Here is a 26,047-nt window from a genome sequence, read left to right as displayed (position 1 = left end):
GTAATAATTTGTTGCCACACATAAAAGTAAAATCTTCCTGAACGCAATGATGCCAGTTCCATATTTGTACACTGAATAGTTTGCCTGTTTGAGCAAGCTAAATGAAATGTAATATTATGTGTGTGTTCTGTGCTGGACACGATAAACGACACACAATAACAACCTTCTCAAGAAGGAGGTCAGGAAGTGAGAAGGAGCTCCCTCATCAGAGAATATGCTTTGAACTTTTTGTTCATACAAAATTGAGAACTTACTCAGAGAAAGTTCTTTTGCTCTGAGGATCTTCTCTGGAGAATGTTCTCCTTTTTTTATTCATGTGGCAGTTCTGTATACTGAGCTGCACAAAGTGCTGCATTACTAGTGCCCTCCTAGTGTGGATTCTATGATGTCTGAGTGTGTGTAGAGACTTGAAAACCTGTTGTAAAAGGGCATGCACATACAGCTGCTGTCAGTCTGCTGACTTGTTGCAGTATGCCAGATATTTTGTACTGCTGCCAGTTTGGCAAAATGCACTGTGTGGAAATGCTTTCCATTCTAGACAAAATGTTGGCAGTGAATATTTTTTAAACCATTCACATGCTGAATGTTTTGTTTTAAATTGTGAAACAAAATTTAGTTGATTGATTGGCACTGGGGATAGTTGTTTCGAGGCTGCAAATACTTGAAAGTCAGTGGCTAATGGTCATGATCTGTATATATAGTGACGGTGTGTTTTTCCAACTTGATGGTAAGTATCTAACTGCTTAATAGGCTGTTAAAAGTTCCATGTGAAATGGTGACCAAGGGCACTGTTTCTGTGGTTCTCTTGGAGAAGAAACCCAGGGCTTCCAGGGCCTAGTTACATTCTGTTGTAACATGGCACTGACAGCACAGGATGATGTGTCTGAGAAAGTCTGTAGTGGGGCATTGGCGATTGGATGTGCACGGAGGTAGCTTGCATGAGACTTGCCTGGCAGGCTTCAAATGCTGCCTGTAGTTTTCCAGTCCAAAGAGAATGCATGAAACCATGGACTTGGGACCGACAAAGGCACGTGAAGTGGCACCTGGCTTCCTGCAACTTAACCTTAGATACCGTCACACTTTGCGCATCATTTTTGGAGACTGATAAGATGTAATAAATTTGATGTGCCCAGCTGGTGGATATCTACCAGTAACAGAAACTCAAAATCCCAGGGACTTCACTTCGTTAGTACCAATGAAACATTTAACCAGATATTTGATTTTATAGTCATCAGAGCTTCAGAAAACTGTGTAGATGAATTCCATGTTGTTAGGAGAGTGCCAATGTTGGCAACACATCGACTATGTATCCAGAGCAGAAATCTAGTTTTTAAAGAACATCAATAAAGCACAGAAAGGTCTGTGGTGTGTTCCATAGGCCACAGAACATGTCCAAGACTTCAAAAGGTTCAGAGAGCGTAGTTATTGCAGGTTTATAAGTGACCTCTGTTGTCACAGAATTTTGGTTGTAGGCTTTTACAATGTCCAACTTCGAGAAAATGGTGTGCCTCATCAGTTGGTTCCTGAAATCCCTGATGTGGTGCACAGGATGCCAGTTAACAATTGTCTGAACACTGAGTCCTCTGTAGTCATCATTATGATGTCAGCCACCCGCTTTTTTTGGTGTGAGAATAAAGGTATAAGCCCAGTTGCTATCTGATGGTTGTGCCTTGTCTGCCTGGATCATTTCTTCAAAGTCTGCTTTTGTAATCTACCGATTGTTTGGGGCCAACATTCTGGGCCATGAGAAAATAGCAGTAGTAGTAGTAGTTCTGATGTGGTGTACTGTTGAATGGCAGGGCAATTATGATGCTCTGGCAGGTTGCTTGACTGATCAGGACTTGTTTAGCAGGTGTGCCAGCGTTGGTGGCTCAACAAGGAAGTCTATTGATGGATCACCGCACTGTTCGTGCTGGCGTGCAACTTTCAGTGATGTGACACAGTCCAAAATGGGAGCATTCTTCTCAGCCAGGATGAGGTCAAAGAAGCACAGGAAATCTAGCAGGCAACATTTGAGACTATAAATTTCCCACTGAACGATCTTCATAAACTGATATTCAAATTTAAAATCACATGTCTGTATGAAGCTATGAATGGACCATTTGCAGGTGCTTGGAAAACACACCCAGTCTGATTTGGTCTTCACCATAAACTGTATCTTAGAGGTCCTGTCTGTTACCACTAAACATTGTGGTAATTGCTTAGTTTGGTCCTGCTGGCAGATTTGCAGGCTAGGCATGGGTGGCTACCATTCGTGTTTTCCACCCAGGAATGCAGTGATTTGCACCTATGTGCTCTATCACTGAAACAGTTTCCGTCTGGTGAGGGCAAGGAGTGCATGCTATATCATACATATGATGGCATGCATTATCTTCATTTGTACACCCTGATGGTTGTGGCCTGCCATGTCAACTCCTCAAGATGAGAGGTAATGTTGGTCATCTTGTCCCTGGTGGGCATTGTAGCAAACACCTGTGGAGCAGTCACACTGGAAATGTTTCCCACTGTCTCTGCCAGCTTGCTCAAGTTTGCCTCTTGCATTACTGAGAATAGGGCATGATGCATCTCTGGCAAGTGAGATATCTGCACTTATCTTAGGAGTGGCTTCAGGACATTTGGTCCAGCCAAGATTTGGAGGTGTTGTTGGAACTGTGATCAGTTTTCTCCAGATGCAACAATTTCCTAAGGATTGCATGTTAGAGAGGGAGAGCTGCTGAATGAGCTCGCTTTTTTGTTACTAATACTTTCCAGAAGGAGGCAGGTTTGTGATAACATCGTTAACCTTGCTAGTGAAGTGGCTCTCCAGTAGTGCCAGCACCTGTGCGTATTTGGTGGAGTCTTGCATCATCCTGTTAGTGGTGATACGGCTTTTGATGTGTGTGAACCGAAGTTACAGACAATACATTCAGAGGGCTCGTGCTTTAAATCCCGTGCATTTCACTTGCACTCCTAGAATAGCCCCAAGAGGTGGCTCCTGGGTAAGGCTCATCGGACTTGCAGCTGCAGGTACGTGCAGGCAGGATGTCACTAGGAGCACTTGTAGAACTGGTGTTAGCTGCTGGCTGCTGGGCGGGAGCCAGCAGGCAATGCCAAAGTGCCCAGATATACCCTTTGCTGGCTGCATGACTATAGAAACTCTTGTAGTAGTGCTGTAGGTGGTCCCTCTGCTTCCAACCATATTGCTCCTAGTGTCACTATTGCAGTGCTGCCGTCTCTTTCACGTTCTGCTGCTGCCGATCACACAGTGGCAGCAGGTGCTGCCATATCATTCTGTTTGTCCTTGTTGCTGTTGTAACTATTGTAGCTATTTCATAATAGTTTTGTTGGGATCACCACTTTGTAGGTATTTAATAAATGGTACACTGCACCTAAAGATGACATTTTATTGGTCCGCAGAACAACAAGGTAAATAACTACTATCACCTGGTGTACTATAATTGTCCCACTGGTTATTTTACGTATTGCTTGACCAATGACCATACACACTCCCATCTTCACACCATGGCAGGTAGCAATGCACTAGCAACTGAAGAACGTGATCATTCTGGCATTGGTTGTTTGCAACATAATCACCATAGGTGTAAAGTGACCTGTGAGCTGAGTTCAGTACAAAGCTTTTCCAGGTTGTCAGTTGTCTTGCTGTATCATTATTTTCTTTTCATGGTCTGAAGTTTCATCTCTTCCAAAAGCTTTTAAGTTATAAAGAGAGAGAATGCAATACTGTCTCTAAATCTAAATGCTGAGGGCCATGTCATTTTCATAATTAGTGGATGAAAGTATTGCTCTGAGAGAACCATCATTCGTCACTACTCATAGCTATTCACAAAAATGTTAGAAGTGATCTGATTTCATACTTTCCACTATCAGCTGCTAATCTGTGTTCTACTTATTGAATGCTATTCATATCGCTGCTAAGTACAATTCTGTGGTGTTGACACATGTAATCAGATCTGCTTCCCACTTCCACACTTGTCAGGTAAGAGTAATGTAACCGTCAAACAATTCCATGTTTGTCATATGAAGTCATTTTTCCTGCATCTGGCTATATTTGTATTTGAAGCTAACACTTTGTTTCATGTGTAATTAGCTAATTTTGCCCCACTGAGCATTATTAGCCATCATCACCTCCTGACACACACACACACACACACACACACACACACACACACACACACACACACACAATTAAAAAGAAGTATAGGTTTTTATTTACCATGTGACCCACACAGGAGTCTGCAATACTCGTATAAGGGGCATTCAAAAAGGAACGAGCCGGAGGCATATTTACAGAAACCAGTACCTGAATATTAGAAGTATTGACCCTGTCTGTTGAGACACTTGTCCCACCGTGACACAAGGTGGTGAATGGCTGTCTCATAAAATTCCCTGGGCTGCAATGTTAACCAGTTCCGGGCATACAGCTGGATGCCGTCGTCTGAGGTGAATCGTTTGCCCCTCAGAGCTTTTTTAAGGGGACCAAATATAGCGTAATCACAGGGAGAGAGGTCCAGACTGTATGGAGGGTGGCCAAGAACCTTCCGTTTGAATTTCTGCAGGAGTTCCACGACTGTGTTGGCCGTATGAGGCTTTGCATTGTTGTGAAGCAGAATGACCCCATGGTGAGATTGCCTGGTTGTTTCGATCACTTGATGAAGGGTGGTCAAGGTTTGTGAGTAACGCTGGTCATTCACTGTTGTCCCGTGCTGCAGGAAGTGAATCAGAAGGGGGGGACTTTGGTCAAAGAAGAGTGTCAGCATAACGATTCACCTTCGACGACGACATCCAGCTGTATGTGCGGAGCTGGTTAACATCGTAGCCCTTGGAATTTTATGAGACACACCATTCACCATCTTGTGTCACAGTGGGACAAGTGTCTCAACAGCCAGGGTCAATACTTCTAACATACAGGTACTGGTTTCTGTAATTATGCCTCCGGCTCATTTCTTTTTGAACGACCCTTATATATCAAAATGTAACGACTTCCAGTATTAGAATCTAATGGTGTAATGTCATACCTTCACAGATATCAAGCTCTAACCGAAGACAGGTAAGTGTAACACATACGTAAATACAGTCATGGCACCAGCACAGATAGTATATTATAACAGAATAAGCAGTGTTTGCCTTGACTTACTAACAATTACATGAAGATGTCCCAGTGCAGGAAAAATGACTTTGTACTGGAAATTCAGTGAGGCAGAGGACCCCGGCATTAAAAAGCCTTGATTTCTGTTTGTTCTGACCCTGATAGGCACTATTGTGTTAAAACTTTATTTTTTACTCTGTGTGTAATAAATAATTTTTCAAGTTGTTCTCTCACATTGGAGCAGACTAGAAATGGACTTGCCCCTCAGAGCTTTTTTAAGGGGACCAAATATAGTGTATCCTTTTGCTATTGTACTCATACATTGTAGTATCATTTATCTGCAAAATTACTTTTCAGAGGAACACCAAACATGCTGTTTGAAAACTATTTCAAGTCTTTGTGATGAAAAATTCCCTGCCATTTAATTATCCCTTGCTTCATCTTTAATGGCCAATTATGGTGTTAAATGGTTAATATGTAACACAATTTAGTCTTGGATGGTGAAGTTAGATGATATTAATGTAATGAAGTTTTATGTAGATTAACTAAGGCTCATTTCCAGGCATCTCTATACAGCTCAATTTCTTAGTGCATTGTATCGACTGTTGTTACTTGAAAACTGGTAATCATTTCAAATGTTCCATCTAATTAGTGCCATAGCTGTGTAAATCAAATGAGTAGATAATAAATGTGACCATAATAATTACTGGTGTTCTATCCACCTGCATTCCATCTCCTCAAATGCTGCCTGGAATGACTCCCTTTATCTTTCATTCACCTGGAGCCTTATAACTCCACATTTAGTGAATGGGAATTACCAGTGTTTTTGCTCTCTGCCCCAACACAGCTCCTGGTCCAGACCAAGTTCACAACCAAATGCTTCACACTTATTGGTGGTTAGCCAATGTCATATACTTGTCCTTTTCAACTGTCTCTGGAGAGAGGAGGAATTCCCTTCCCAATGGCAAGAAAGTGTCATTCCAGTTTTGAAATTGAGTAAACCACCTCTTCAGATGGACAGCTATCGTCAATATCCTCTGCAGGTTACTTGAATATATAGTGAGTCGAAGGCTATATTGGATCCTCAAATTCCAGGATCTTTTGAATTTAATGCAGGGTGGTTTTCACTGAGACCACTCTACTGCACATAATTTAGTCCACCTGGAGTCTGCTGTCGTAACGGCTTTTGGCCACCATCAGTGTCTTGTTGGAGTCTTCTTTGATCTCCATAAATCTTATGATACCACATGTTGCCACCACATCTCTGTAGTCCACTATTGATTTTTATCCAGAACTTCCTTTCATGTCACACTTTTCAGGTACAGGTTGATGCCACCCATAGCACTTCCCATATGCAGGAGAATGGGGTAACGCAGGGCTCTGTTTTGAGTGCCCCTCTCTTTTTAATGACTATCAATGGTCTGGTAGCAACTGTGGGACCTGCGGTGCCCCCCTCTTTGTATGCTGATGACTGTTGCGTTTCTTTTTATTCATCCATCATGGGAATTACTGTTTGCAGACTGCAAGGACCAGTACACTGTCACTAACAGCTTCCAATTTTCAGCTACCAAGACCTGTGTTAGGCATTTCTGTTGTCGCTGTACAGTGCATCCCCATCCCCATCTGGATCTGTACTTTGATAGCGAGCCCCTCTGTGTGGTGGAATCCTTTGATTTTTTGGGACTGGGCTTCGATGGCCAGTTGACATGGCTTCCCCATCTTCATCAGCTAAATCAGACATATTGGTTGCATCTCAGTGCCCTTTGATGCCTCAGCAATACCAAGTGAGGTGCGGACCATTCTACTCTACTATAGCTGTACAAAGTATTGGTCTAGTCGTGTCTAGATTGTGAAAATACCACATACGGCTCGGCAGCACCTAAAACTTTACAGATGCTGGACCTGATACACCATTGTAGGGTAGGGCTGGCAACTGGCGCATTTTGGACTAGTCCTGTGATCAGCCTCTAGTGGAGGCAGGGGTTCCACCATTGTGGGTTCTGCACCAGCAACAGTTGATAGGTTGCATCTGTTGCTCTCTGGAGCACTTGAACTACTGTCTCCTCCATCCAGATATAGAGATCCGCCTGCCGCAACAGCAGCCCAGGTCTGGGGTTACAATCACCATCTGTATTCAGTCCCTTTTTTCAGAAGTCAAAATTTTCTCTCTGCCGTCTCTTCTCTGAGCCTGTTTGGTGCATCTCCCTTCCTGATCTATCACAAGCTCCGAAAGACTCTGCTCCACCTCAGGCCCTCTCCACCAATTCTTTTTCATTCTCATTGTGTTTTGGGATTCAAAAGCAGTCTGTACTGATGGCTTGATTGTTACTGGTCACACTGGCTTTGCTTACATCCATGCGGGATGTAATGAACTCTGCTCCTTGATGGGTGACTCAGTGTTTTCACTGTGGAGTTTGTAGCCATCTCTCGTGCTCATGAGCAGATCTGTTCCTGCAACAGTGAGTCTGTTCTTATTTGTAGCAACTCCTTGAGTAATTTACAAGGTCTTGACCAGTGTTTCCCTTGCCATCCCTGGTCCTGTGTCTCCAGGATTCCCTTTTTGTCCTCAAACATGTCGACATTTGTTGGTCATTGTGTAGACCCTGGGTCACATTGGGATCCTGGGGAATGAACTTGCTGACAGGCTGGCCAAATTGACTACCAGCAAGCCACCTTTTGGGATTGGCATTCTGGCACCGGACTTCTGATCGGTATTATGCCATCAAGTTCTAAAGCCTTAGAGTACAGAATGGCATACTCTTGACTTCATCAAACAAATTACCGGCAATAAAGGGGACCACAAATTAATGGAGGTCCTCCTCGTGGGCCTCTTCAAGGACTCCAACATCCTTTGCTACCTCCACATCAGCCGTTCATGGGTGACCCATGGTCATCTTATCCATTGCAAGGATCTGCCCCACTGTCATTGTGGTGCCCATTTGATGGTGATCCATATTTTGCTGGATTGTCTTAACCTAGTCACCCTGTGGCAGACTTTTAAATCTTCCTGACTCACTACCCCTTGCGTTAGCAAACGATTCCTCAGTGGCTGAGCTGGTTTTATGGTTTACTCGTGAAGGGTGCCCTGTTGCCTCCTCTACCCTGATAAGGCAGTGGCTATGCAGACTTGGTTTGCCGCAGCCCTCGCCCTATCTGTTTCTTTGCTCCCCTTGCATGTTCTGTCTGACTTGGTGTCTTTCCTGAGCTTTTTTTTGTCCTGGCCTTGTCACAGTGTTCACTTTATATTGTTGGGTGGGGTGCCTCTGGTAAGTGGCAGAGATTATGTCCCCTGTCACAGTTTCTGCCTGTGGGGGCCTCCAGCTGTTCCCTGGATGTGGTACCTCACCTGCCTTTTCTTTCTCCTTTGGTAGATGTTGAGGTTTTCTTTCCTTGGGTTTTGTGCACTGGGCTCTTCTTTGGTGCATAGTTTTGATGCCTTACCTCTTCCAGTAGTAAAAGTTTATACGCCAACTAGCTCCGCAGATGACGAAGAGATTGATGAAACGTATGATAAGATAAAAGATATTACTCAGATAGTGAAGGGAGATGAAAATTTAATAGTCATTGGTGACTGGAATTCAATAGTAGGAAAGCGTTTCTGAAGAAGAGAAATTTATTAACATCGAGCATATATTTAAGTCTCAGGAAGTCGTTTCTGAAAGTATTTGTATGGAGTGTAGCCATGTATGGAAGTGAAACATGGACAATAAATAGTTTGGACAAGAAGAGAATAGAAGCTTTTGAAATGTGGTGGTACAGAAGAATGCTGAAGTTTAGATGGGTAGATCACATAACTAATGAGGAGGTATTGAATAGAATTGGGGAGAAGAGGAGTTAGTGGCACAACTTGACTGGAAGAAGGGATCGGTTGGTAGGACATGTTCTGAGGCATCAATGGATCACCAATTTAGTATTGGAGGGCAGCGTGGAGGGTAAAAATCGTAGGGAGACCAGGAGATGAATACACTAAGCAGATTCAGAAGGATGTGGGCTGCAGTATGTACTGGGAGGTGAAACAGCTTGCACAGGATAGAGTAGCATGGAGAGCTGCATCAAACCAGTCTCAGGACTGAAGACAACAACAACAACAACAACAACAACATCATGCAGACTGTGGAAAAGTAGTGATAACACAAAATTACATATTAACTTTTGGTACCAGAGAAGCATTTTGATTTGTATTATGCTTCTTTTGAGGCATCACCCATCTCTATACCAGTAATACAATAAAAACTCTTAATTTTCTTAATTTATGGTAAAATATAAACTTGACAGCCCAAAAATTGGCCAACAGAAATCACTGCCATAGTTACAGTACAGTACAGCACTGACACGAATGCAATGCAGCATGCCGCATTTTTCTGTTTACTGTGGGAACATGCAGATGAGGAAATATTACTTCAAAAATTACGGAAAACTGTTCTTGTCAGTATTACGATCTGGTCTAGGAAGGATCAAATTTTTTCCACAAACAGAATAGGCTGCTATTATCTGTAGATTTAGTGCATCTGAACTGAATAGATATAAGTTCTTAAATGGTCACTGTAGCTGCATAAAAATCTGCAGGCTTTATGTGTAAGTTTTCTCGTGTTCCAATCTGTGTAATTTTTATTTTATTTTTACTTTTTCTCCCTACCCTCACCACAAGACACACATCCTCCTGGTTCAACAATTCGTTGTCTATGACCCCCTTTATCATATTAAATGAAACATATTTCAATGACATACAGTTAATTTTCCACAGCAGATGTGATGGAATTTTGGATATAAATCAGTGAGAGGTCTTCAGGTGCAGAGTGACCTCCTCACTGGAGTCAAAAACGCAAATTCAGTATTTCTATTTGACATAACATGAAGGAATTATTAATGCAGTTTCATTGATATTTCATGGCAGTAGACTGTGACAGTCTGGTGAGGCAAGTTAGGTCTGCAAGCACACTATTTTGTTCTGTAACAGCCAATGACGGTAGATGAGCAAGGTCAAATACCTGCACCACTTCACTTTCAGTTGAGTCACATTATTCATGCACCATGCCTCATCATTAACAGGCTATTTGTGACCACATCATTGCTCTTGTGGAGGAGGAGAATTCGATGGTGTCGTAGACTAGAGATTATACGTCGTTCCTTATCGCTCTGTGCAATGATGGATAAAATGTTTTCAAGATACTGCAAAATCAAGTAGGGCAGGACTTTGGCTTGTAACAACACCAGTCCAGGATAATGAACTTGTCAACATGTCACTGCAAAATTCTTTTTTAAACATGGTACAGGTGAAACATACCGCTGTCTTTCTGAAGTTAGTGGATACGGCTTTGGGAATCCATACTACTTAGCAGATGTGCAGCCATCAAGAAGAGGCTCTTCAATGATCATCAACTCCACTGATCAGCATTTGTGGGGGACAGTGTCAATTGTGACTGCTGGAATGTGACATTCTCCAATGAATTGGTATTGTCCTCAATTAACGATGGTGCAATACTAGTACACTGCCTGTAAGGTGCCTGTTTCAATCTCAAATATGACCATGAGCCATCTTAACTGTGGCTCTGTGTCTGGCAGTTTGAGGTTGGATGTGTTCTTGTTGGCTTGGAATGCTTCACAGGGTAGATGGCTGACTTGATGCTGCTCAGCATACCCACATTATTGTCCCATCAGTGTCACAAATATGTCCTGAGGCAGTAATCTGTTTCCAGCAGGACCAGTGTCCTATACAAGTGTCAGTGATGGTGGAGGAGCACGTGCAGGACGGAATGAGATTTTCCTTCTCGATTGGCCTTCTTCTGCACCGTACCTGCACCCTATGGAAAACTTACGGGAAGAAACCAGACCATGCAAGAAAATTGGCCTCACTCTATGCCAGGAATCCATGATAACCTTTGGGAACTCGCATTAGCTACTTGGTACGAGGTGGCAGAAAGTGAGAGATTTGTTGCCCACCTCATAAATGGCTTTCCTCACAGATTGTAGGCAGTCATGGTAGCTAAAGGCCTTTGGACGGGGTATTAAGTAATAGTGAATCCACTTGCTATGAAATATTGAGGGCCAAAAATATCTTAGTAGGAACTGTGAACTGTTCATTGTATTAATTTTGTGTGTCCTACAGATTAAACAAGTTAACGGAGTAACGCAAAAAAATTTTAATAAGCCAGATACAAACCAGAGCTTGTTGCCAGGTAATTGCAGGCTAGATCACCAACTGTGCCACTGACCTACAAATGCATTATGCTATATGTGATGTACAGACGGTAGCAGAGGCAGGATTGGTCCAAGCCTTGTTGACACAAATTTATTATTTAACAATAATTGGTTATACATCCAAGTTAATACAATTAACAGCTTAAAAGGAAATTTTAGCAACAAATTTTTTTTTAAACATTCTCTAGAAGAACATGCAGCCCCATTCTGAAACATTACATAAGGTACTGTTAGTGAAAGGTATATTACATTGTACAATAGTGCAACATGTACAAATATTAACAATTACACCAGAAACATATTGAACTACTGATATGTACTACATGTAAATAAAACCTTAAAAAAATCCAATTTGGCAAGAGTGCAACAAATTCCCTACTGCCTGCTAAAAAAAATGTGGCAATGATAACCGGGTGTCGTTTTTTTTTTACCTCCTGATTTCACTTAAGCTTATGTAAACCCTACACAAATATCAATGTCATGTGACATCAGTTCGTCTTTCGTGACAAATACACAAAATTTCTAAATTATTTTATATCTGTTAAGTAAGCTACAAGACAAGAATAACATTAACGACTGGTGACATGAGTAAACACTGTCAAGTTTTCAATTTCACGATGGTTGTGTGATCTAGCAACTTATCATTTAAATACTCCCCCCATGTGTTCCAAAATCAATTCAGTCAGTCTCAAGAAGAAACACAACTTAATACACAAATATGGCAATATCAAGAAATAGATTGGTTTATCCCAAGCAATATTAGTAGAATTAGGAAATTTACAGTTTAAATGCACCAATTTTAACAAAGTCTAATGTAATAATAATTTGGACAGAACTTTCATAAAATGATTGATGATAGTGGATACCGTGCCATACACTATGAAACAAATTAAGAATTATTCACAGTAGACACCTGGCACATGATAATATTCTCTGAAGTATTTCAAATCACAAAATGTTGGCTACAAGTACCAACCCCATAATAAAGTAATGATCATGAAATATAATAAAAGTGTTTGAAAATTTCGGCCTTAGCCAGGTGACGAGAACCACACTAACACAGTTTCCTGTTACACTCGAGTGCTAGGCCCAACAAACAACAGCTGGTCATGGAGAACCACGCTAAGCAAGCGAGCATTCCGTCCTCCCCACATGCTCGCAAACAGCCACACTCATCGTAGTCCTTAATCGGCAGGCACCAGTTGACTCTCCCCTGCTTTTGTCCTGTCACCATCTACCGACTGAGCCGTCCTGCCAAAACTGTTGCTTTGCACAGCGCCAACAGCGCTCAGCGATCACGCCCCCTATCGCCGCGGCGAAAACAAGTGAAATAATCTCGTGGGTAAATCAAAAATGCTGAGCCGTGACACGGCTCACTATAGCTGCCGGCATTTAGGCATTCCTTATCATTCGACTCCACATTACAAAATAAAGTGGCTTTATTGTGTCTGCAGTGCTATTAATGACATAGTGCAGTTTTCTTGTATGTTTTTAAAGGGTATGTCCATATGATAAATGTCAAAAAAGTGTTCACTCTTCTACTAAATTCACAATTACAAGTGTTCTTTTCTTTCGTGAGCATGTGTGTGCATCCGGTAATGGGATAGGCTTCTGCGTAACATGCTGAGTAATTCACATTTCAGTCACAGCCAATTTGCACTTACTATTTTGACTGTAGTTTTGAAATGTCCATTAGGCTGCTGTATGCTTTCATAGCAGGCACAAAATATTCCCACCATACTGCATATTTCCAATAAATTTTGGTCAACACCTGTCTTCCTACCTTGACAAACATGTCCATCGGCAAAACAGTTTGGAGAGGCACATGAAGTATACAGTTGTCTGTAGGCCAAGCAGTGAGCTACCTCCTAGCTTCTGAGGTGTGATACTTGTGTCTGCTCAGAGAAAGCTTCTGTGACCATGCCCTATCAGCTGTTAGAACTCACAAGAGCATTCATGTGTGTGATTTGTTCGGTGCCCGAAAGGTGTACCATTATTGTATGATTTTATTTTCATTAGATTTGTGAAGAAAGACCTATTCTACATGTAATTATAGTATTTTACTAACTATTTCTCTCATGGCCTTTTATATTTTCTTCCTTATTTGTTTATGGGTACTCAGTGCCCGTCTCTGTATGTAATTCCTAGATGCTTTCAAGATTTGGAAATTTGTTGATGTACAGTATTTATTAACTGATTCTTCTATCACTTCATGGTAGAACAACAAACTAATAAATAAAAGCACAATATTTTGTGTGTTATACAGGATTAATTCAGTAGTTAAATGGTTTTCAGCTTACAAAGTCATCATCAGACTTGAGCTGACTGTTGTCATCAAAGAAGTTACAACATTTCCAAACAACAATGGAAAAGATGTTACTAATGTTGACTAACACACAATAAATATCGTCTTTGACTGTGTGTTTGTGCCTCAGTCTAGATGAGTAACATGATATCCAGTGTTGTTCACAAATATTGTAACTTCGTTGATGATGACTAGAGACCGAATTATATGCACCATAAAAACCTTAAAATATACATGCAAATATGCATGGAAAAATGCTTAAAATGCATGAAAAATGTCGAAATACCAAGATCAAATAATAAAAAGACATGGTAGTTTCTGCACGCATTATATCTCAAAGATTCTGGAAATATTTTTCTAATACTCTCATTCACAAATCTGGTGATTGTAGAATGATATACTTTTTCAAGTTCTTTGCAGGTTGCTAAATATGAAGAAGAAAGCTCTTCTTTTAAAGCACCAACAATAAAATTTGCAATTTAACGGCCACAAGTGTCTGTAGTTTCATCAACTGAAATCCAGATAATGCTGTCTTTGAGTTCAATGCATATTTCTTCCAGAACATTTACGCAAGTTGTCAGTAAGTAATTTTTGCGCAATGTTGATTCATCTGGTATATTATGATTTAAGCAATATTTGTGCAGGAAGCCTTTGAGGATAGGGTTTGTAAGCTTGTGAAGAGTTATACTGATTGCAATGAATGCTTCACATAGATCCATGTTAAATCGACTTTTTTGGTTACTTTTGGACAAATCCCTGCTAATGCAACTTCTGTTGGCAGAAGTTGTTGTTGTGGTGCTTTCTTCTGCATTCCTGCAATCGGAACATATTAAAATTCTGGTCTGTTTGAAACATATGTATACGAAATGTTTGTCTTGTAAACTTGACAATATAAAACAATTCCGTCATATGTAAATGTTCCAAAATGATCAGCTATCCACGAAACAACGTTTCTTTTTTCGGCCAGCATGGCGCACAACACTATATACACTACATGTTGGAAACACATTCAACTTTGTACAAATAAATAGAAAGCTAAACTGAAACAATGGCTGAGTGACTAAAAGCTTGTGTAGTTAAATGTAATTGTTACTGATGCTTACGGTGTGACAGCGCAGGGGATTAACAAGGGGGTGCGGGCGCAGGAGCATTGACTCTGTCTGCCTGTTCCTGTTCCTTTTCTGTAATGATTTCACTAGGCAGTCGCCTCTCGGTTAGTGATTGCACACAGTTTTAGGTCACGGTCAATCTGTGAGACATAGAATCTAGATTGAGCTAGAGACTGTCCATATAATTTTTTAAAATATTGTAAACATAGAACAAAAATATGCATTGTCACTAGTGTTTAGGTAAAATATGCAATAACAGATGAAAAGCAGCAAAATATGCAATGGCATATGCAACATGCAAATGCATATAATCTGGTCTGTAATGATGACAGTCAGATAGTCTGACAATGACTTTGCAAGCCAAAGACTGGTTAACTAAATAAATTAAAGCTTTTTGTGGGTAATTGTTTATGGCAGACTATTTGAATAAAAGCATTTTTAGCCACCAGCTGTATATACACTGTTCTTCTTAACCAGTTTCAGTTTTAGTAACTGTTATTATGGAGGACCATAAAATAATGAAACAGGAAAACATATGTAGTATACACAGACAAGCTTTTAAAATGAGGAAAGTACTTACAAAGCTGTATACTGATGGATCAAAAATACATTACATTCAAACAGGATACAGCTATGTGTCTAGTACAGACTTTTTCCATAACAACATGTGTAAGCTCAATAACTTTCAAAACACAATGTACCATAAAAATACTTGATGACTCCTAGCTGTTAAGAACTAGTAAGTTCAGGCTTACATAGGCATATAGTACAGATTAACTGTCAAAGACAGTAGTGTCAAAGATTACAGAAACGTACGAAGATCTACAACCAAATAATGTAGGATCTGTGCTTTAGCCAAGGTTGGCAGTAATTGTCAATATTGTCAGTAAACAGCATCCATAACATTGATGTGTTCTAGAAGCCTATAGTGATAATTTGTTTAAGCATAATAAAGCATTTAATACAATCAAGATTATTTGAAATATCACAATTTTTGCTTCTTTTATGGAAGACAACATGTAAAAATCATAATTGTGGTGTAATGTGAGATTAGATTTACAAATTCTCCAAACAAACATGCGCGCACACTCACAATCACTTTTTCTGGTAAGCCATATTCACACACACACACACACACACACACACACACACACACACACACACACACACCACCATGGCGTGAAAAGCAGAAAATATATTTTTAGTACTCTCTATATTTCTGTGATACATGTTCTAAAGTACTCTAATTATGGTTTGGTTGCTACAGGTGATGATACCCTCCAGTAAGTTCATGTGTGAACTTGTTTTGAGAACTGTGACGAGAGACATTTAACAGTGTTACACGCAAAATAATAAAGTAAATTTGATTAACTTTGGTACAGGCACTCACCTCTCACTTACACTGCTCATCACTAAATGGAACATTAAACCTTTATCTTCCTTCCTTTGTGTGTGTTTTATATCACTATAAATTGATACGTGTCAATAATGGCAGAGGGAGTTCAGCAAAGCATTGTAAGTAGAAGTTGCATGTACAATTGAAAATCAGTGGATCAGTGTACTGAGTCATTGGTTTGCTGGTTCCAACTGGTGGTGGATATGGTTCATAAATGGAAGAAAAATGGACTACACAGCAAAAAGGACCACACAACTGCTCAGAATGTTCAACCTGTAAATATGATATAAGTACTACTAATAAAAAAGTGTCATTTTGTAATCACTTGAGTACTTAATGATTAATGTAAATCTCTTTCCAAGCTACTGTTGTTAATTTACTCAGTAAAGAGCTGGCAGTACCTTGTGTCTGTGTAATTTTAAGCTGTTTGCCATATGAGATGTCAGTTCAGTATCTTTTACTATAGAATCATGTGTTATCTTTTACAGATAGTGAAATGGTTTCAAAAACTAGTTTGCAATATGAGGAGCATTGTTTCAAATTATATTATGTCCACCACTGGAAAAAATTGAGTTCGATACATTTTCATACAATTCCCAAAGTGAACATTCATGCTACAATGTTGGATTGTCACAAATTGTATTCATGAACAGTGTAATTACAGTTGCTGCTCAAAATTAACTGTTGTTTCAAATCTTATTCAGTCCTCTATATTGTGTGTTTTAAGTCATATTGTGTGCAACGTTAAGACTACATGATGCTGATAGTTACTTTGCTCAGCTGACTACACTGACAACAAGCACCCTTTTTCTCGACAAACTTTTAAAAATGTCAGTTATCTTTCATTTGTATATTATATATAAAGGAACGGCTTTTTCATTTATGGAGGAAAAAACTGGTATAGGTGATCATTTAAGGGGAAACCGTAAGACAGAAAAGAAAACCAAACATCCTCATCAACTTAAATTCACCATACAGTAGAGTGAGTGAAGCATAGATGACTGATATGGATATTTGGCTACATAAACATTTTGGGGATTGTTGGAGTAGGATAGGAGATTTAGATTCCTAAGATGTCATCATTGATTCAGTTGCTGTGATAACTGGCAATGAGGAAAATTTTGTATGTCAGTTTGTAGTTACTTGGAGGAAGGAAGAGGGTTGAACCAAGTTTTAAGAGAATTCTATAGGATGCTCATTCCAAACATAATATAAATAAAAACTTTTAACCAGAATATTTAGATTTTGGATTAAGTTTTAATAATAGTAGAAGGAAAAGACATTTGAGATTTTTGCAATATAAAAAGTATTTCGTGAAGCAGCTGTATTCCATAGACTTCTTCCCATGATGTTTCATCTGACAACCATTCAGCCATCTTCAGGTAAGTGTTTTGCTCTGGAGATTGCTAGTTCACGTTGATAACTTCATACCAAAAACTGATGCAGACACACATGAGCAAAGGCAGCCTCTTCCATGGAAGAATAATCTATGAAATGTCCTATGGAGATACAATGCTCAGCTATCGCTGATATACTGAGCTGCGAAAGGCGGGTGTGGTGATCATATTATAAGTGGGTGGAAGATTACTTTGATATAATGTTTTCTTAAGATTCTGCCACACTTTGACGAAATATTGCAACATACTGTAGGAACACCCTGGTCTTGAACTGCCCCTTCTCCTCTTGATATTGTGGGTGGTCACATTTCTTCTTCCTTAAGTTATGCTGATTGGATGTGGTAAATACCCATTATCACTGAACACAGATTGTGGGTGTTCCAGTTCTTTTGCAAGGCTGTCTCCACCAGACACATGTGCCCAGCAAAACAATGTGCAAAGGATGTACATAGTTTATGATGAGTGGTAGTAGCTAGGCACTTACAAATACAGATTTGTTCATGTGGGCTTACGATAAGTGAAATGCCCAGTGATCGTTCTGCTTTCTGATTGACAAAAATGTCCAGAAACTACACACAGCTGCCCTTCTCCACTTCCATCGTAAATTTTATTTTCTCTTGAATAGAATGCAGATGGTGCAAAAAGAATAACAGTTCTTCTTCACATTGGGCCACACTATAAAATTGTCATCTACATATTGCCAGAATTTTTTAATTTCTACTGAATCAGGTGCTACAAGTGGGGGGAGAAAACTACCTATGGCAACACTGTAAATTTGCTCAAAATATTCACTGTTGAATAAATAGTGGGTTGAGGAAAGGGCATGATGAAATAGTGCTGTTATATCAGTTTTAGACTTACTGCTGATGAATGATAATGAATCCATGAAAGGACCCTAGTGAAGAGTGAGATGATATCGAAGCTTAAGAAGTGAGTTCAGTCTGTTAACAAAGTCACTGGAGTTGCAAATATGATTCAAGCACTTCCCCGCAAAAAGTCTCATCAAAGACATAAGTTGTCACAAAGAAAACATTTTATTCCTAATGACACATCTAACAGCAATTAATTTTATAATTTTGATATCTGAATTTTAACTCCACAAGTGTGCATTCCACCAGAGAGCATGCATGTAGTATCAGCATTACACATGCTCCTGTGGGCTGTAGATGAAGCAATATTCGAAGAGGATCCAAAACTTGACAGAGGTCTCTCATGTAGCAGCTGCCTTTGTGCATGCGTCTCCACCGATGGCCTTTGTAGTCTGGTCCCTTCAACCCCACAAACCAACCAACCATGCAACACCTTGTCAATTTTTGGTATAAAGTTAGTGATGTGAACTAGCAGTCTCCATTGCAAAACACTCATCTGGAGATGGCTGAATGGTTGTCAGCTGAAATACTGTGGCTAGAAGTGATGTAATCTGGCTGCAATCGGAAACTTCAATGAATACAAACAAGGATTTAAACTATATGGCATATCATTAAAGAACTACAGCAGAAAGACATCGCGAATTGTGTATCAAAATGGTTACTATGAATATTTTTATTGTATAATAATAACATGATTTACAATAATATGTTAGTTTGATAGAAATCCTAATGAAGTCTGCTGGGAGCGGGAAGGATAATACGAATACTTTATACATTAGAAGCCTTTGTGAAAAATTTAATTTCATGTTAAAAGATAATGTTCTTCAATAATAATAATAATGAAAATAATTTTGTAGAAGTAAGCCTCAAACACATTAACTTCATGATGAAATTTTCACTCTGCAGTGGACTGTGCGCTGATATGAAACTTTATGGCAGACTAAAACTGTGTGCCAGACCGAGACTCAGAACTCGAAACCTTTGCCTTTCACAGGCAAGTGCTATACTGTTTGAGCCACCAAAGCAAAGGATGTGTAGCTCGATTGGTAGAGAACTTACCCACAAAAGCAAAGGTCTAGAGTTCTGAGTCTGTCTGGCATACAGTTTTAATCTGCCAGGAAGTTACAATAACTTCATATTTTCCAATTTGTGAAAAATTTCACAGATTAGGAGTAATTAGTTTTTTCTTTCTCCTGTAAAATTTGGTTTTTCAGGGATAATATAATTTGAAATGTTGCTCCTAATATAAAGCAATTACAGCTTTCTCATTTGGTATTGAAAGTCCTGATCACATATGCAGATTTTTAGAAAGAATTTGTAAGGATAATTTGTTATTTGTTTGCTACAGGTGATTATGACGGTGCTTTGAATGTATTCAGTGAGATGGTTCGTGTTGCAAATCAAGGGAGTAAACCACCAATGGGTGTATACAGTGATGTTCTGCACAGGCAAGTCATATGTAGCTTAGAAATTAAAATCAATTGTCTGTGCCCAGCAACTGTAGAATGCATGCAGCCAGATATTTATCTCGAAAGTGAGAAAGAATTGTGATGTTACTGCAATGAAAATCTTTGATTTAATGAATATGTAGGCTACACTTTTTGCCATAATGGTTGATTCATATCATTATTTGTAATACAATTAATATTTCTAAGTGGCTCAGTGGTAGACTTCTGGTGCAAAGAACCAAGGTTCAATCCCTAATTTCTCTTGGAGTATTTGTCACTTTCAAGTCTGGCAATGATTTGTAAATGTTGAAAATGCCAAGTTTCATCATGATTTGTAATCCCCTGTAATTGTTGTCCTAGTATGTCATATTCGAAGATTTTCAGGAAGGTAAGGGCTCCCTCCAGTAGGTCAATGCTTAGTAAAGCAGTGTGACATTCAAATTTACCTACGGGTTGAGAACAGATTGACTTTACTTATTTTTCTACTCACCTCCAGAAAGTAAGTGAATGTTCTACTATTAGTGACCATATTTCTGTCTTCAGATGTGAAGTGACACGTGTACTTCTACTACTCATTCTTCAGCCTGCTGCCCAACGACTTCCACCTGATTTGGGACAAGTGCTGGAAAAGTATGCATGGGAAGCTGGTGGAAATGTACCTGGTAAATGATACTACTCAGTGTTTTGATTTGTAGTGGCCTTAACAAAATTTGCTTTTTTGGTCTGCAGTAATGAAAATACAATTATTTTCTAAAACTACATTTTACAGAAAGAGAAAGAAAAGAAATCTACATGCACAGTGATAATAAAGGACTGCACAAAAATTGGCTCCTCTTTACATGAACAGTTTTTCGGAGAAACCTTATCCCATCAGGAAATCAGTAATGCTCATATACTGTTACAGACTGAGATAAACATAGAACTTGAGGTTGTTATTAGCAAATCCTGTATATTTGGAATGATGGGTTAGAATTCCTGGTTGGGAGAAGGTTTCTGGCACAAAGCAGCAATAGGTCTACTAAGGTCAGTATTTGAGCCTGTTGGTAAAGTTATTGAAATGAAAGCAACTGACCAGTGTGAACTATAATTAATAACTGGAAACATTAAACACATCATAGTAAATTAACAGCATTTGTAAGCCGAGAAATATGTAGCTCCTACAATTATAGGAAACTTTGTTTTGCTGAAGGTTGATTGTTGAAACTATGCATTCATCATCGGACAAAATACTATTGAATTTTCAAAAACATGAGAAGAGTAACAGCACATGACAAGAGAAACATGACTGACAAGAGATGAATAGATATGTGGGAAATTAAATCTGTACTTCATGGCATCTAGTATGAAAATAACTGATTAACTGCATGACTTTCAAAACTGAGCACGTTCTGATCACTTGCATTAACTCCAAGGAGATTTGGAATATCTCCGTGACAAGTCCTATCTGATAAAAATTAACACATGTCTAATGGCAGAAAGAAGACAGAAAGTAATGAAAAAATTAAGTCAGCATAAACTGAAGAATTACACCAGGAGAGGAGATCGATACTGAGGTCATTAATAGGTGAAAATAAAATCTTGAATACAAGAACAATCAAAATATATGTTCTGGTAATCTGAAGGAAGAATCTTTTCTGGTGGAATGAAACTCGTGAAGAAGTATTATAGAAAATAGTCAAATCATTAAACAAATTGAACTTGTCCGAAAAATTCTAAACAAGGAGCATTCTGCACACACACACACACACACACACACACACACACACACACACACACACAAAGAAAAAAAACAGTATGAATCAGAACCTCCAAAACATTTCTGAACTGCAAAAGACTTAAAAGAATGCTGACCTTTTGGGAAACTATATTACCGTCTGATAGGAAGGAAATAAATGTAAATTGAAAAGTATAATACCCTAGGTACAGGCTTTTGATAGTCACAGAAATTCTGAAATATCAAAGAGAATGTGTATTAAACAAGCTTGGAGTACTGTCTGATACAGAGCAGGGAGGGAATCCAGCAAACAGTATTCATCAGTAACACAAACTCACTCCTAATAGTCTAATTGTAGTATTTGTTGTCCCAAGGAAGTATATTGTTCGATAAACAGAACAGCATTAATCAACAATTTGAGGAATTTGAGATTGATGATAAAAATGAGTCCAGTTACATTGAAATGTGGAACAGGGGTGTGATTGTAGAGGTGTAGATTGGTAAATGTGTGTGTGTGTGGGGGGGGGGGGGGGGGGGGGGGGAGAGGATTCATGTGAACTTTAGCTCAAAGGATTGTCCAAAAGCTGGTGAAGTTTTCTGTCTTGTGTGCTTGTCAATGACTGAATGCATGTACTATTAGGTAAATTTTAAAATTAAATTTTAATGACAGTACATTGAAAATAGTGTGAAATAACAATCATAAGAATGTAGAGGAAACATCTTTGTTTGAAAAAAAAGCATATTAATTTTAAAGCAAAATTTTTTTTTATGGATTTTTGATATTATTCCGTCTATTTTGTTTCACTTTTTTGTATTGAAACAAAATGTATTTGTTACAAGTACAATGTTAAATTTGATCTATCTTTGCAAATACATAGCTAATTTTTATCTGTTTTTCCACTGTGTATTACATACATTTGTATTCTGTTTCAGTGAATTATCTGAGTGAAGATGAATTTATTCTCCTCCAGTCATTGGTAATGGCCTGTCAGTCAAAAGACTGTGAATCTTTGCAAGAGCTGGAAGCACAGTTGTGGCCATATCTAACAGCTGAACAGCGTGGTTTACTACGCACATTAGTTTGCCATATGACTACGTGAAGGTTGTGATTCAGGGCTGTTACACGTTGGATTAATCTTCTGTAAGAAGTTCTTAATTGTTGTTGAATGAGGTGCTGAATATACTTAACAAAAATAATTTGCGTGCAAGGTTGGTATTTGCACCAGAGAATGTATTCAAATGTTTAAGATGAAATGTGTTGCAAAAATATGAAAAAATTGTTGAGTCTGTATCATATTTATTATAGATCAGGTCTTATAAATGAATTAAAGATATTTTCATAGATACTCAATGAAATAGTGGTTTTAAAACCAGGACTGTTCTTTTTTTGATAATGGTAACTACATGTATAGTCTTCTCTCACATGACATAAGCTGCCTATTTGTACTGGTCTGATATTATGAAGCATATTGTGTTGGTTAGAAATATGCAACAGTATTTGCAAGATACCTGTCATTTACAAAATTCTTCATGTTCTTGTGCTGAGTATGTACTTCTATGGCAAGAAATTCACACATCTCCAGACTACACTATATGAATAAAACATGTTTGTACTTCCTGATAGTATGAGTGAGAAAATAATTTATAATAATTTACTCAGCTCAGAAATGGCTATGATTTGAATGTTCACAATTTTCCAATTTTTTCCTTGTCCCGAACTGATAATTTTATTGGTTTATCACAAATGCTATATTTCTTTCTTATGTGAAACGCTTGCTTTTTTGCTGTCATCTTGAAGAAATACAATAGGTATTAATAATGATAGAACATCGATGTATCTGTCTTACATGGAGCCAAGTCATTATTACACAATTTAAGGTTGTAGTAATACACTGAAGAGCCCAAGAAATTGGTACATCTGCCTTATATTGTGTAGGCCTCTCGCGAGCACACAGAAATGCTGCAACACAATGTGACATTGACTTGACTAATGCCTGAACTAGTGCTAGAGAGAATTGACACCATGAACCCTGCAGGGCTGTCTATAAATCTGTAAGAGTACAAGGGGTTTGGAGATCTCTTCTGAACAGCATGTTGCAAGGCATCCAAGATATGCTCAATAATGTTCATGTCTGGGGAGTTTGGTGGGCAGCAGAAGTGTTTAAATTCAGAAGAGTGTTCCTGGAGCCACTGTGTAGCAATTCTGGATGTGCGGGATGTCGCATTGTCCTGCTGGAGTTGCCCAAGTCTGTTGGAATGCACAATGGACATGAATGGATGCAGGTGATCAGACAGGATGCTTTCGTGCATGTCACCTATCGGAGTTGTACGGTGACATCAGGGGTCCCATATCACTCCAACTGCATACGCCCCACACCATTACAGAGCCTCCACCAGCTTAAGCAGTCTCCTGCTGACATGCAGGGTCCATGAATTCATGAGGTTGTTTCCATATCCGTACATGTCCATCTGCTCGATACAATTTGAAATGAGACTTGTCTGCCCTGGCAACATGTTTCCGGTCATCAACAGTTGAATGTTGGTGTTGATGTTGGTGTTGGTGTGGACGGGCTCCGGCAAGGCATAAAGCTTTGTGTTGTGCAGACATCGAGGGTACACGAGTGAGCCTTCAGCTCTGAAAGCCCATATTGATGATGTTTCATTGAAAGGTTCACAACCTGACACTTATTGATGACCTTGCATTGAAATCTGCAGCAATTTGCAGAAGGGTTGCACTTCTGTCACACTGAACAATTCTCTTCAGTCTTCATGTGTCCTGTTCTTGCAGGATCTCTTTCCGGTCACAGCAGTATTGAAGATTTGATGTTTGACCGGATTCCTGATATTCATGGTAAACTCATGAAATGATCATACGGGAAAATCCCCACTTTATAGCTACCTCGGAGATGCCGTGTCCCATCGCTCGTGCGCCGACTGTAAAACCACATTCAAACTGACCTAAATCTTGATTACCTGCCATTGTAGCAACAGTAATCAATCTAACAACTGCGCCAGCCATTTTTTTATTTATTTACATGTCAAGTTCTGTAGGACCAAATTGAGGAGCAAATCCCCAAGGTCATGGAATGTGTCAGTACATGAAATTACAATATAAAAATAACAACAAATGAGAATAAAAATTTTATGAACCTGAAAAAAGTCAAGCCATAATTTTAAGTAAACACACTCAACTATACAACAAGAATCAGCTTGATTTTTTAAGGAACTTCTTGACAGAATAGGAGTGACCCATGAGGCAACTCTTCAGTTTTGATTTGAAAGTATGTGGATTATTGCTAAGATTTTTGAATTCTAGTGGTAGCTTACTGAAAATGGATACAACAGTATACTGCACTCCTTTCTGCACAAGAGTTATGGAAGTCCAAATGCAGGTTTGATTTCTGTCGAGTATTAACTGAGTGAAAGCTGCTTATTCTTGGGAATAAGCTAATGTTGATAACAAGAAATGACAGTAAGGAATATATATGTAGTGAGAGGTCAGTGTCAAAATACCCAGACTCGTAAACAGAGGTCGACAAGATGTTCGTGAACTTACACCACTTATTGCTTGAACCACCCGTTTCTCAGCCAAAAATATCGTTTTAGAATGGGAAGAGTTCCCCCAAAATATACCATATGACATAAGCAAAGTAGACTAATTTTCGTATCGAATGATCTCTCACTTTAGATACGGTTTGAATAGTAAAAATTGCAGCATTAAGTCTTTGAGCAAGATCCTGAATGTGGACCTTCCACAACAGTTTACTATCTTTCTGAATACTTAGAAATTTGAACTGCTCAGTTTCACTAATCATATGCCCATTCTGTGAAATTAAAATGTCAGGTTTTGTTGAATTGTGTGTTGTACTGTGATTTAGCATTAGTTTATTTTCTACAAGCCATGAACTTGTGCCATGAACTGCGCTATTTGAAACTTTTACTACCAATCTAGTGTTATCAGCGAACAGAAATATTTTAGAGTTACCCATAATACTAGAGGGCATATCATTTGTATAAATAACGAACAGGAGTGGCCCCAACACTGATCCCTGGGGCACCCCCCACTTGACCGTACCCCAGTCAGACCCCACACCACAGCCATTCTCAACACTGTGAATAATGACCTTTTACAGTCTGTTGCTAAAGTAAGAGGTGAACGAATTGTGAGCTATTCCCCGTATTCCATAATGGTCCAACTTAATGCCTTAGTTAAATCAAAAAATATGACTAGCATTTGAAACCCTTGTTTAACCCATCCAGGACCTCACAGAGAAAAGAGAATATAGCATTTTCAGTTGTTACATGACTTCTTATGCCAAACTGTACACTTGTTGTCTTCTGTATGCATTGCTCACTGCAGCGTTGTATTCTGCTTGTTTACATATCTTTGCATTTGAGTGCACACATGTGTACCAGTTTCTTTGTCACTTCAGTGTATATTTTGTGTTGGTAAGATTATCTGGATTATTGGTCTTGGGGTGTTATCAATGACATTTAAGAAGCTTATCTGTTGTTTTACAATAAA

General features: G+C 39.1%; 1 protein-coding gene across 1 annotated transcript in view; it reads left to right on the top strand.

The window, feature by feature from the left end:
• The window catches only part of LOC124593744 (40-kDa huntingtin-associated protein), a 74,469-nt gene extending 51,324 nt beyond the window's left edge, over positions 1-23,145 (top strand). Inside the window, exons 5-7 of the mRNA XM_047132078.1 lie at positions 19,709-19,808; positions 20,352-20,470; positions 22,456-23,145. Coding sequence (XP_046988034.1) covers positions 19,709-19,808; positions 20,352-20,470; positions 22,456-22,622 — 386 coding nt within the window. The 3' untranslated portion in view covers positions 22,623-23,145. The remainder of the gene's footprint in view (positions 1-19,708; positions 19,809-20,351; positions 20,471-22,455) is intronic.
• Positions 23,146-26,047: the final 2,902 nt, after the last annotated feature.

Source organism: Schistocerca americana, chromosome 2 (genome assembly GCF_021461395.2).
Source record: "Schistocerca americana isolate TAMUIC-IGC-003095 chromosome 2, iqSchAmer2.1, whole genome shotgun sequence".
NCBI classification, from domain to species: domain Eukaryota; kingdom Metazoa; phylum Arthropoda; class Insecta; order Orthoptera; family Acrididae; genus Schistocerca; species Schistocerca americana.
This window is presented reverse-complemented; position numbering and strand designations above follow the sequence as displayed.